The sequence below is a fragment of the Dermacentor albipictus genome, chromosome 10, assembly GCF_038994185.2.
Source record: "Dermacentor albipictus isolate Rhodes 1998 colony chromosome 10, USDA_Dalb.pri_finalv2, whole genome shotgun sequence".
Classification (NCBI taxonomy): domain Eukaryota; kingdom Metazoa; phylum Arthropoda; class Arachnida; order Ixodida; family Ixodidae; genus Dermacentor; species Dermacentor albipictus.
Window position 1 is genome coordinate 10,370,625 of NC_091830.1, and position 12,733 is coordinate 10,383,357.

Consider the following 12,733-nt stretch of genomic DNA (forward strand, 5'->3'; position numbering starts at 1 on the left):
AAAACGCCCGCGCTGGGCACACGTTGAACACACGTTGAACAGTCCCAGCTAGTCAAAATCAATCCGGAGTCTCCCTCTATCGCGCGCCTGATGATCATATTATGGCTCTGGCACCTAAAACGCCAGAATTTAATCAAATTTATTTGTTTGTTCTTGTAGAGGTTGTCCCTTAGCTTTTCATGTAATAAAACCTCTCTGTAATTTTATGATGACTATCCCATGTTGTGGGTACAGAAAACGCATAAAAATGCCTTTTCTGATTGCATGCAAGCGCGAAAGAGTTTATATCGGCTATTTTATTATCGTTACTCACATTTTCCAGACCTCAAGACAATTTGGTTCCTGGCTTTATAGCTTGGCGAGGAACTTAAGACAATCTTCTTGCTATTGGAAGAAAGACAGAGTGCGATTATTGAGTATTCACACTTCCTTAAAAGAGGGTTTTGTGTTTACACTTACGCACAGTGCAATATTTAACTTTTATTGATCCACAGTACCATTTCAATGGTACTGTCGGTCCACAGTACCATTTCCACGATGCGGCCAGGGAGTTACAACTTCCGGTACCAACGTGGGAGTAGCCCGCTCTATGGGACCTTGCGTCCCGTAGCTCGCAGGACCTTTCATTAAAGTTATTCCATCCATTCATCCATTTCAATTCAGCTGTCATCGTGAAATCAGTGGCGTTCATTTGCACGAGAAATACAACCATCCGTTCAATGTTGAAAATGCAAGCGTCTATACGCGACGTTTAGACTCCATGTCACGCAGTTGCTCTTGCATGTGAGTCATTTAGGATAGTAAAATACTGAATGTAAAAAGAACACAGCAGCGCGAAAGCAGCACGCAGCGTCACTGTCTGGTGCTGAGACGTAAAACATTATAGTAAATAGGAGCAGAGGACAGTAACTGCAAAACCATTTGCAATAAATATAAAGAACCTACGCAATTTTTTGTCCAACGGTTTTACTAGAACAAGCAATTGTGGGCAAAAAAAAAGAAGAAAAATTCTACATGAAGACACATAACGCGAAGCAACCATTTGCGTAAAAATCTCATGAATCAGCACAACTTGGCGCTACGGAAACAACACGAACATGCTGAAACGGGAGACAGAGGGAAGCTAAGCTTCCAAATTATTTGTTTCATTTGCACTGTGTGCATTCGTACGTACATTCGCTCGTACATTCGCAGGCATTTTACAAATAACAGTCGGTTACACTAAGCGCGAAACAACATGGCGTCGAAGTCCGCGTGCGAGTCGCCTTCCTCTACGTCAGAGGAAGCCGTAACAACCTCTTCGTATTCTACCACGCTACAGTACTCTCTAGCCAAGCTTTATTTGCCTCTTCACCCCACTTTGCGGGTCCTGGTGGTTTTGCTGCTGTCTTGCGGAATACACAACCGGCGCCACAGGGTATGCTCAGCTGTATATGTGCCACTGAGCAAAGGCTTCAAGACGGCTGCTTCCAGGCTTAGTTGGTATCTGCTGAAATACGTATTTACCGGAATGAGGACACGCACAAAAAGGAAGAAGGCATCGAGGACGACACGGTTGGCACTGCCAACGTACTCATTTATGGCGCAGACTCACAGGGAGTAAATAGATAAATACACGCATACGTAGACTAACAACCCAACTTGAGACAACCAGTAGTCAAACAAACTCGTCTTCGATTGACGCAACAGAAGCGCCGTATCAGTCATAACGTGAAAGTATTTCTGTCGTATACAGTACACACCTACTGACTCACGTGTGGTCTCATTCTTGCTCTCCATTCTTTCTTTCTACACCCTTTCACCTTCACCCAACGCGGATTAGCAGGTCAGGACATTGGTTGAGGCTGACCTTTCAGCTTTTCTCTCGTAATAAATACATATATCTCTCATTCTTACTCCTTGCGATAATCACTGTCTCACTGAAACATGGTTTACGTATACAGGCCTTTCAGTGTGTGGGTAAATGCGCCGCGCAGTCTTTATTAATATTTAGGACATGTCCGAATAGACAACTTGGGAAATGGCCTTTTGAACATTCTTGGTGAATTCCTCAGAATGGGAATGTGCCAATGGATAGGTGCCTCAAAAGACTAGTAAAACAAGAGGTAATAAGTGAGGAAGTCAGCGCCAAAAGCAACCGAGTGCGGAGAAATAACTTAAAGGAACCGATCGGGGCAAGAGCGTGCATTCAAAGAGAGGCATTGAGATATACAGAAGTGAACAAAGAGTAGTGAAGACATTTCTATAGACATCAAATAATTGTTTTTCATATTACCGATGCACAGGTGTGCGTCGCATCGGCCAACATTTTAAAAACTTCTTAGAGTTAATTGCATGAAAAAAGGCGCGAAATTTACGTATGTCACTTACGAGTGCGAGACTCCACTTGTATTCGAGAGGGGCGTCGTGTAGTCTTGGAAGAGGCCGAAGTCACGAAACATGATGCACTTTGCATTTCCGATGTATTTGTCATCGTCAAAATTTCTGTATACAAGGTTCCACTTCGTCTTGTCAAGTAAACACTGCAAAAGGAGGGCGTTAATATGAAAAGTAATTCATCAAATGGAGCGAAAAAAGTTCACTAAAATTTCATATTTCTATTCCGTCGTGCCAGAAATAGTGCGTCAACAAAGACATCGGACGTTGTGTCTGTCCATGCGCAGTGGTTTGATTGCTGCATTATGCAAACAATTGAAAAGCCCACATATTTGCAAAAAAACAAAGAAACATCTAACTAAACGTACTTCAAATGCAAATGCTGCTAATAAGATTACGACCACAAGTTTTCTTACGACCGCAAGAAAAGTAAATATCCATGGGTAATTTTCTGCAAAAGGCAGCTGGCTTTTAATTTTCCGTGATAGGGGGCATATATTCTCGCACACTAATCGGTGCCTCAGGCGACCGCTTACAAACTTGCACTATCAAGGTCCAGATTTTCAGCGAGAAAGGAAAACCTAGAAGGGAGCATTACGTGACCCTTTTAACCCTTCCCCCCTCCAAAAATTATCGTCTCAATATCTCATCATATCTCAGTCATCTAAGCGTGCTCTTTAGAAAAAGAACAATAACCACAAACAAGTGTGATGCCAATGTGTACGGCAACCACACTCGCATGTTACAATGTTAGACGTGGATACGTTACAAGGAGCGATGAAAGTTGCACAAGATTAACGAGAGAAAGTGTGCGCAGAGCGGTTAGCAAGGCATCCGGACAAGTTCACTTCAATTAATATTTACCGGGAACCAAATATAATATCCTTAGTCTGCTGAGCACGGATTCGTGTGTTGGAAAAACGTTTAAATAAACGAGGGCAGGAAAAGGGGGGGGGGGTCGATGCGGACGACTTCACGCAGAAATGGCTTGCGATGGTTGGCTGCGCGACCTAATGATCCCTCCTTGTTCTTTTCCATCCTACGCGCAATTATTACGCACATGAAATAAGCTTCTGTATTTGCTTCGGTGCTGCATTAGGGCGACATCAAGTGCAACCATCGTGATCATTATCATCAGCCCACTTTATTTCCACCTCAAGACGAAGGCCTATCCCTACAATCTCCTATAACCCCTGTCCTGTGCCAGCCGATTCGAACTTGACCCGGCAAATTTTCTAATTTCATCACCCCACTTAATTTTATGTAGTTCTCGACTGCACCTCCCTTTCCCCGGTACCCATTCTGTAACTTTAATGGTCGACCGGTTATCGACCCTGAGCATCACATGTCCTGCCCAGCTCCATGTTTTTTCTCTTAGTGTCAAGTACAATATCGGATATCCCCACTTACTCTCTGATCCACACCACTCTCTTTCTGTCGCTTAGCGTTACCCCTAACACTTCTTTTTCCATCGCTCGTTGCGTGGTCCTTAATTTATTCCCAAGGTTCTTTGCTAACAGTTTCTGCCCCATATGCTATCACCGGTAGAATGCAATGATTATACACTTTCCTCTTCAACGACAGTAGTAAGCTCCCAGTCAGATGTAACGCCTGCCGCACCAAATCATGTTTGTCCTCCTGTAAATTTCCTTGCGATGATCAGAATCTCCTGTGAGTAATTTAACTAGCTGAATGTACTCCTGTACAACCTGTAGAGGCTGACTGGCGATCTTGAATTCTTGTTTTATTGCCAGGCTATTGAACATTACCTTCATCTTCTGCATAATAATCTTTAACGCTACTCTTGAACTTTCTCGGTTAAGGTCCTGAGACATTTGTTGTGATTCGTCCCCAGTGTTGTTGGACAGGATAATCATATCATGAGAAGCCAACAAGGTTTGTGAGTGGTGGCGCTGGGTACCATTCCCAGGGTCAGTACTCGTAGTAACACATAAATACGCCAGAAAGTGAATGTGAAAGCGGCGCCGTGGTAGCTAGATTGGTTAGAGCAACGCAGGCATAATGCGAAGACGTGGATCGTTCCCCACCTGCGGCAAGTTGTTTTTTCCTCCACGTTCATGGTCATTTTTTTCTCATTTATTTAATTCAAATATTAAGTACAAGTAATCTCCCCTGTGTTGTCCTTAAAGTCGTTGTTGGCTTCTCATGATATGATTATTAAAAATTGGGCCCCTTGGTTAACCCCCTTTCTTCACGTTTTAACAGGACGATGTCATCTGCAAACTGAAGATTCCTGAGATATTCGCCTTTGGTACTCGTAAGTCTTCCCAGTCTAATAGCTTGAATGTGTCTAAGCATTCAGTGAATAGCATTGCAGAGATTGTGTCTCCTTGCCAGACCCCTTTTTTTCATAGATAACTTTCTACTTTTCTTGCGAAAATCCAAGTTAGCTGCGGAAATATTCTAAATATTTCCCACTGTATTTTTGTAGCACCCTGTACTTTTTGATCGTAGTGCATGCGTGTCATGAAGCATGCTCTAATTAAGCAAATGATAGCTGTTGGCTCCGACATATCAGCGTACGGCTATGCTTCTTTTTCCGCCTCTATTGTTGCCGTAATGGTGCTACTTATTTTGATTAAGACCATCGTTCTTTTTCTTCCGTGATTATACGCATGGCATGCAGGAAGTTTCAGAAAAGATAGTAAAGTCTTCACGAATCGGAGCGAACGCTGACCTTCATATCGTAGAATCTCCCTCGAATACACAATTACTCGCCTGAAGAAAGGGCTTGGCAGGCGCCGCTGTTCATCTCGAGAGGACCCGACGTGTAATCATCATCACCGCAGTATATAATTTCTAACTTTTTGTACACATACACATGTACACATAGATCATGCTCTCTGTCTCGGACTTCTAATCATCCGAATTACACCAAGGTTGTTTTAGGCGCTGTATGAGATGTTTATACGCATTCTTTTCTTCGCTTTCTTGCCTAAATAATGAGCAGCATCGCAAATATGCTTTGCGATATAGGCCGGCGTCTCTATTTTATAGTTACCATAGCTTGCGCTGGTGGTAGCCCCGTTTATCATGCTTATTCCATTGGCTTACGTACCTTTGAACAATTGCTTAGCCAGGGTTCTGGTCACCACAGGCTCACCACAGGAATTATTATGGCACTATTCTGGTCACCACAGGGTTCCGCAACCCTGTCGTGACCAGAATAGTGTCATAATCAACACCATAGGAGAGAGCTGTTTTTAGCTTTCACTAATGCCATGGTTATTCGCAGCGCTTGAAGCCATGTTGCAGGAGTTTAGAAGAATTGTTAGCGTTGTGCTCTGTTTCATCTAACTTACCCAGCGTGGCCGTCAGTACTGACGTGGACGACGACACGCATCATATGTACGCGATCAATTCAAGACAGGAGGAATACGCAGTGGCTTTATTTAGAGACTTATTGCACCAACCAAATTATGACGCTGATATGATGATGATGATACTTACGACATGGGCCCCAAAATGTGCAAATTGTACTCTTAACAGATCTCACGTTAAGGAGTATTAAATAAGACGACACGCAATATATGCAAGTACCCTTACCGTGCTTAGATCCTGGTAACGCTGAAGGCCAAAACGTATTTCGGGGTAGGAGGGAAGGTGGGCAAACACTTCAAGTATTTGCGTGAGCAGGAAAACAGACAACGAAAGCAGCATCTTGTAGCCTCTTGAGGGCCATTTCGCGCGAACAGCTCTGTGAGCTTCTTTTAAGCTGAGTAGACACAGGAAGGTTTAAATATTCTAGCCTGGTGACAGGAATGCCGAGGCGAGTCAGTTTAATACATCCCATGCAGGCAGTGTTTGGCACTTCGTCGAATAATTCAACTTTTCTGGGCGCGATTGTACGCCTATGGATGACTGTACAAACAGACCAGGCTGTCGGAAATGCGTATGATATACTGCGGCGTCAAACTTATGGATCGTATATTTTGGGGCTAGTACCCCTGTTGCTATCAGTGTTACCGTGAACTTTTTGAAGCATAGCGCTAATGTGAGATAGTAAGGTGGCTAAACTTTGAAGCTTGCTGCAAGGTGGCTAAAATTGGCACTAATACTTTTGAGTAAATATTAGTTAACGTAAGCGTATTGGAAAACTGCAATAGAAGCTAACGTGGCGTAAATTGTTTAATAATCCACTTCACGTTTTTATATTGTCCGTGCGAGCTAGAAATAAACAATATATTTACGTAGGGTATGTAGTAGGCCTTTACTTTGCTAATGCACCTACATGCAAACGGTTGAGGACAGTTTAAGTTCGGCGTTTAACTTCAGATTGTGTGGTTACAAATGCTGCATAATGCTAAAGAACACGAGTAATCTGATCTTCCTAGCACCGAAAAGCACACGGTCCAAATTATAGGTTCTGTATGGTTCCACATTTTGGTGTTCCGCGAAGTTTACCAGATTCCGCAACAAGTTCATATGAGGTGAACATGTGTGTGCATGACACCAGCATGGATGTGAAGACGACAAGGCGATGGGGCGAAAGTGATGGTGGCTGGGCGGTGGCAGCACTGGTAGGAGGAGTGCTTAATTTACTGTACAGGCGCCCAAATCTTTAACTGGCGTGCGCGAGCGGGGACTTTTCCGGGCGTCAGCGCCGTGTGACGGGGCGAGGCTGGAAACAGTCTCAGGCTAAGCGCATGCGGACAAAGCCCGCACAGCTGGGCCCATCGTCTGCTAGGCTGTTTCCAGCCTCGCCCCGTCATACGGCGCTGACGCCCGGAAAAGTCCCCGCTCGCGCACGCCAGTTAAAGATTTGGGCGCCTGTACCCCAGCGAAGGAATGCTCTGCAAAATGTTCTGTTAGGGACTGAGCCGATCCTGAAGCCGGTACAATACCACATATATCGTCTCAAAACGCTAGATGCCACAAAGAAAAAAAAATGGGAGAAATTGGTCCGGTTGCACTTCTAAAAGCGACGTCTCACGCTCTAAGGAGAGCGGTAAGGTTTACAGTTATTCACGTGTTTTATTCTTGAGTAAGCAGGCTAATGGAAACATGCACGCCCACATATGCTCTCGATTTTTAAAGCATATGGTTGCTATATATGTCACTTGGCGCATGCGCCCATAGCTTCAAGGGGCTAGTTGGTATGAAAGAAGTATGCATGTACTGGAGTGCTATATTGCTGGAATCTCACCACCAGACCCGTGATTTCTTTTTTCTTTTATGAAGAGGCCAGACACGAGACGTCGATGTCAAAATACATGTGCGCTTAAATGTTTGTGACAGCTGGCGAAGGTTAGCCGAGCAATACGTTTCGGCATGCTACTGCAGGTTTAACATATAACAGCAGATCAAAAAACGACAGAAAATAAGAAAAACTAACGACGCAACCACTCCAGCAAAAACTCGGAAAGGGGCAGGGGGGAGCAGAATGCAGTCAGCAAAGTGGACAGGGGAGCTTTATGATACCGCTGATAAAAAATGATATGCCTTCTTTATGTAGACAAATAATATGTATGAGATCGTTAACATTTTGTTTATTTACGGTTTCACAAAGTCAGTTTTTCCACTTTGTTCATGTGGTACTCCCTGCTGCCGTTTTCCAAGTTTTTGTGTGAGTGAATGCGTGTGGGCTTTTTTCTTTCGTCTTTTCATCTACTGTTAAATATTAAACATATAATAGCCTGCCAAACCTTTTGCATGGCTAACCTCGCTAACTATAATTAATGTTTATCTCACAAGCGCCCACGTATTTTACATAGTGTTCAATAGACTCAGTTTTCTCGTGCTACACATTCTTGGAATTCTCAAGTTGTGTGTAGGGTGGGTGGGCTATGCGGTGGGAATAACGTAGCGCGGCAGTGCGTGTTCAAGAATCGGTTGCCCTAAGCGAGCGGTCTGGCACAATGTAGCACAAGCAATCTTAGCATTTTAGTCCATAGGACCGAAACGAAAAAGATTCCTTTCTGTTCACTGCTAGCTGGGCAGCGTTTATTGACCCTTCATTATTTGCCATTCAGAGTTTGACATTTTAATGCTAGCGCTTCAGTTGGCAGATTTGATGTACACACCATCTGAATCTCTCCTTTTCCGTCTCTGCAACGGATGCAGTTTGCCAGGGAAAACTGCGTGATTGAAGGTGTTATGAGATATCACCAAATAATAAAAAAATTGGAAAGATACTAATGAAGAAGCTTGTACGCAAACTGATTAATAGGAATAAGCATTGGTCCGAAGCTGCAAGAAAATTAGTAAGAATTTGACACCTGAGGTCTTGTCTTCAATGCGAAATTTCATCAACATGCACACTGTTTCGAGCCATCGTCGGCTAAAGAAGGTCCAAGCTACAATTTGTCATCGGATTCTTGTTGGAACCGCAAAAAATTGATCAAACTTTATGGTTTTTCTGCCACAAGAAGTTTCAAAGATGTGATATTGGCCTAAAGATATATGTATAATAATTCTGCCATCGCGAATGCTTCTCTACTGGGAATACAAGAGCGGACAAAATGAAATATTTTGCCTTTGGGTCCCGTGTGCTGAAATGTTCACAATGCTGGAGCTGTGCTATGCCAGAGTGGTAGCCTGGGGCGATAATCTCTTTAAGACGCACCTGTCATCGTACATTATTCATCGTATTTTTGGTAAATGGGCAAAGAGACGCAGACAAAAGGAAGAAATATGACAATACGGGCGCGACAACACGTTATTCACACCGTGTAGCACATCTACCGTGTTCATAATTTGCATATTCCGGAAGTGTGACACAAATAAACCATAATATAAATAATCAGGGAAAAATACGTGCGCCCTAGTGGCAGAAATATTAGTGATGGAGGAGGAGGTTAGCCGTGCGAGATGTATGGCATGCGACCATAGGTTTCACATACCGAGTGATCGTTTTAGGTGTTACAGAATTTTTTTTGGAGTCGCTTGTGGCAGATAACATAATTCTAGTCCTTCGGACATCACTTGCACGTGAAATTAAAACAGATATTAAACCAACTTAAGAAATTCCCTGTCTAACGGCCCAAAGTTAATTTACAGCACATATTGCAATTTACAAATTGTAGCCGGCGAGCTGGCAGGACATATGCATGTAGAATGAATTTTCGGGATGACACTAGTTTTTAGATGTTCATTGCCGAATCAAAGTGTGCGACAACTGCTATGGGCATTCCAGTTACATTTGTGCCCCAATATATAAAAAATCAGTTTGCTAAAAAAAGTGGATTAACCGTACATTTTTACCGCTAGTTTGGTGGCCCATATCTAGAAACCCAACATATTCAAAATTTGTATCAAGTGGTAATGCCTGACAAACTCCTCATGGGAAAGAATGAGTAAATTGCAATATGTGCCGTAATGAAAATAATTTGGGAAGTTATTCGGCAATTTTCTGTCTATTAGTTGATAATTTCTTTCGATTTCTTGTTCAAGCAATGTCCGCGCCTCTTTTAATAATCTACCTGAATGACTAGAATTATGCCATCTGCGCCAGAGAATCTTTAAAAATACGTAAAATTAGAGAATGATCACCTCGCATAAGAATAGATCGAAGAACAAGAGAAAAGAAAGAACGCAGACATATCTACTCACACAAAAACACGGGAATTGGCAGCGTGTGAGCAGCATGAAATGAACAAAGTGCTAAGTATAGGCTTATGACATCGTCAATAGGCATAATGTTATCCATCTCGTTGGTGCAGCCAGAAAGTACGGAGGTGGATAACATTCTGTTTAGCGATGCCACCATAAAGGTTTATTTTCCATTTTGTTCATTTCATGCTGCTGATTGTCGCCCGTTTCTGAGTTTCTTGTTTGAGTACATTGGTCTCCGTTCTTTCTTTTCTCTCATGTTTTAATTTATTGTTCCATATATTAAACCTGTAATAGCATGTCAAAGCTTTTGCTAGGCTAACCTCTCATCCCATTAATAAAAGTTCCCTCACCGGAGCATGTGTATTTTCACTGCTGGTAGATATTACGGTTTCTTTGTCAAAAATTCTTTGAAGACGGAAATTATGTAGATTCCGGGTGGGCCATGCAGTGCGAATAAATTACAATGATAGTGCAAGTTAAAGAGACTGTACCTTAGGTCAGCTATCTGCCATCACGCTGCAACCAACATTCTCATGCGTTCATGTCGCAGGACCCAAACGCAAAATATCATCTTTTTGTTTGCTACTGTCGATTTTTTTTATTCCGCGCTTCAGAGTCACTTGATTGGTTACGCAAGTAAGTGCATTGAGGAGAAAGATGACACGGTTCTCCAAGACTAAGCGAATATATCACTTTACAATATCGCGTCTCTTCTAGAGAGAGATAGAGGAATAGGAAGAGCAGCCAGGAAGGCCGGTGAGGTTAAATGTCCCTGCCGGCATTTTACATCTGCAATGCAGCTTTTAACAGCGACCTGCATGCACAACGCAACAAAATGTGTAATGCTTTTTGTGGGGTGCGTTCGTTGTGCCCTATTTTTTTTAGCCTGCATAGATTACACGCTTTATTACACCTGATGACAGCATATTCCACAAGGCTTCTCTATAGGTTAAAAAAAATTAAGATTTATAATAAAGACCTCTCATTTTAATGGCGATAGTTCTATTGAATACACTTTAACCGCTAGTCAGTAGCACGGAGAGGCCATGTTCCAAGTCCGTGTGCGTCGAAGGGACTATCTCGTACGATTCCGCGCACTCCAAGGTAGTGAGGAAAAGAACTGGCGCCCACTGCTTAAAATGCGATTGCATCGTGTCCTTCTGCTATACAGGCTAGCCTGGCCAGATGATTGGCGAGCCTCGTTGGTACCCGGCTATACCTTTCTTCGGTACTTTTGAGTTATCCAATAAGTCCTCTCGCAAAACACTGAGGACAACAACGCCCGAGAGTCAACCCTCATATCACCAAGAAACGTCGAGAAAAAGTGATGCCTTACGTCCGCTACATTTCCGGTAGCCTCAGAAAGGTGACTAGCACGTATTGTGCTTTGACTTTTTTCTGATCTCCACGCAAACTGGCAGGCCCACGTATTTCTTGTGCCAAGGATGTCAGTCAAGATGCCAAAAGAAGCGTATCATGGCACGTATGAAGATTGCAACCAGCAAACCAGCTGGTGTGTCGTGGACGGGAAACAAGAGCATCAAATTTAGTAAAGAAACAGAGGAAGCACGCATTTAGCACCGCAGTGCAGCACCTGCAAGCGTGGAACACGATCTGAGGAGATTAGAATTCTGGGTGGAAGGAAAAAATAGGCTAACGCGTGAATTAATGAAACCTTTCTAGCTTCCCTCGACAAGAAACTAGAGGCAATGACAGCACTTGCGATATTACAGTTTTACTTTTCAGCAGCGTATCCAATTTTTATTATTGTGATTCCTCACTCCGATCTATTCGCAACATCCCCGTAATGTGCGCATAACCCTGTATACCAGGTGTTTATGTGAAGACTATCACCAATTTTGTTTTAAAAATCAACTCTGGGAGTTATCAAAATTACAATTCTTGAGCTAGGTTGCTGAAAGATGAGGACATTGTTTGCATGACATATCAGAAGGCACAAATTGAACTATTACTAAAACTCACTAATGAGGTTTGTGGTTTATGCAACAATCTGCAACATTTGACTACATTAAACTACACCTGTTCGATGCCAATGGTAGACGAGGACAAAAGTGCATTATAAATCTACTTTCTTTCGATAGCAGGTACAACCAGAGATCCGAATCAGACACACGCACTGCATACATTAGATTGCACGTCAGTTAGAGCAAGTACATTTATTCTCGCAATAAAATATTCAGTATTGTTTCCTTGTCCACGGCAAAATTTGTCAGAGCATGTCGCATCAGGAATCAAGAATCCAAAGCATGGTATCCGCAAATTCCCTTTCTACAGGTCTGGAAAAAAGAAGACTAGAGTTAAGAATTTTTCTATAGTAGGACGTTATTGAAAACATCGGGGTATATGCACAAACGATTAATATTGTGATGCAGAATAACCCGTAAAGGCCATGTTGAAGTTTAACTTTGAAGAACTTTGAACATTAACACGAAGAATAAAAATAATACGCAGCAAGAATACACAAGGTCGTTTCCCATGTCTAATTTATATTTTCGCTTTCCGAACAAGACCTCCAAATAAGAGAGGTGTTCGCATAATCAAGAAGGATTGAAGTGGTCATCGGCGCAGAAGAGCGAACATCTTTTCATCCGCGATTCTTTGTTTTAACACACCTGCTGCAGTATTTTCGCCAGTGCGATGCAAATCAGGTAGTGGCACATACTCACCTGCCTTTATAATCAAGCAATCGTCGCTATTCGACACACTGTTATAGAAGTAATGAGATACATGCAAGTATGTCCACAATGAATATTTCACATTA

General features: G+C 42.7%; 1 protein-coding gene across 1 annotated transcript in view; it reads right to left on the reverse strand.

Moving 5' to 3' along the window:
* Positions 1 to 12,118: 12,118 nt before the first annotated feature.
* LOC135917894 (venom metalloproteinase BumaMPs1-like) overlaps positions 12,119 to 12,733 on the reverse strand; it is a 33,607-nt gene continuing 32,992 nt past the window's right edge. Inside the window, exon 14 of the mRNA XM_065451512.2 lies at positions 12,119 to 12,248. Within this exon, the coding sequence (XP_065307584.2) occupies positions 12,204 to 12,248 (45 nt within the window). The 3' untranslated portion in view covers positions 12,119 to 12,203. The remainder of the gene's footprint in view (positions 12,249 to 12,733) is intronic.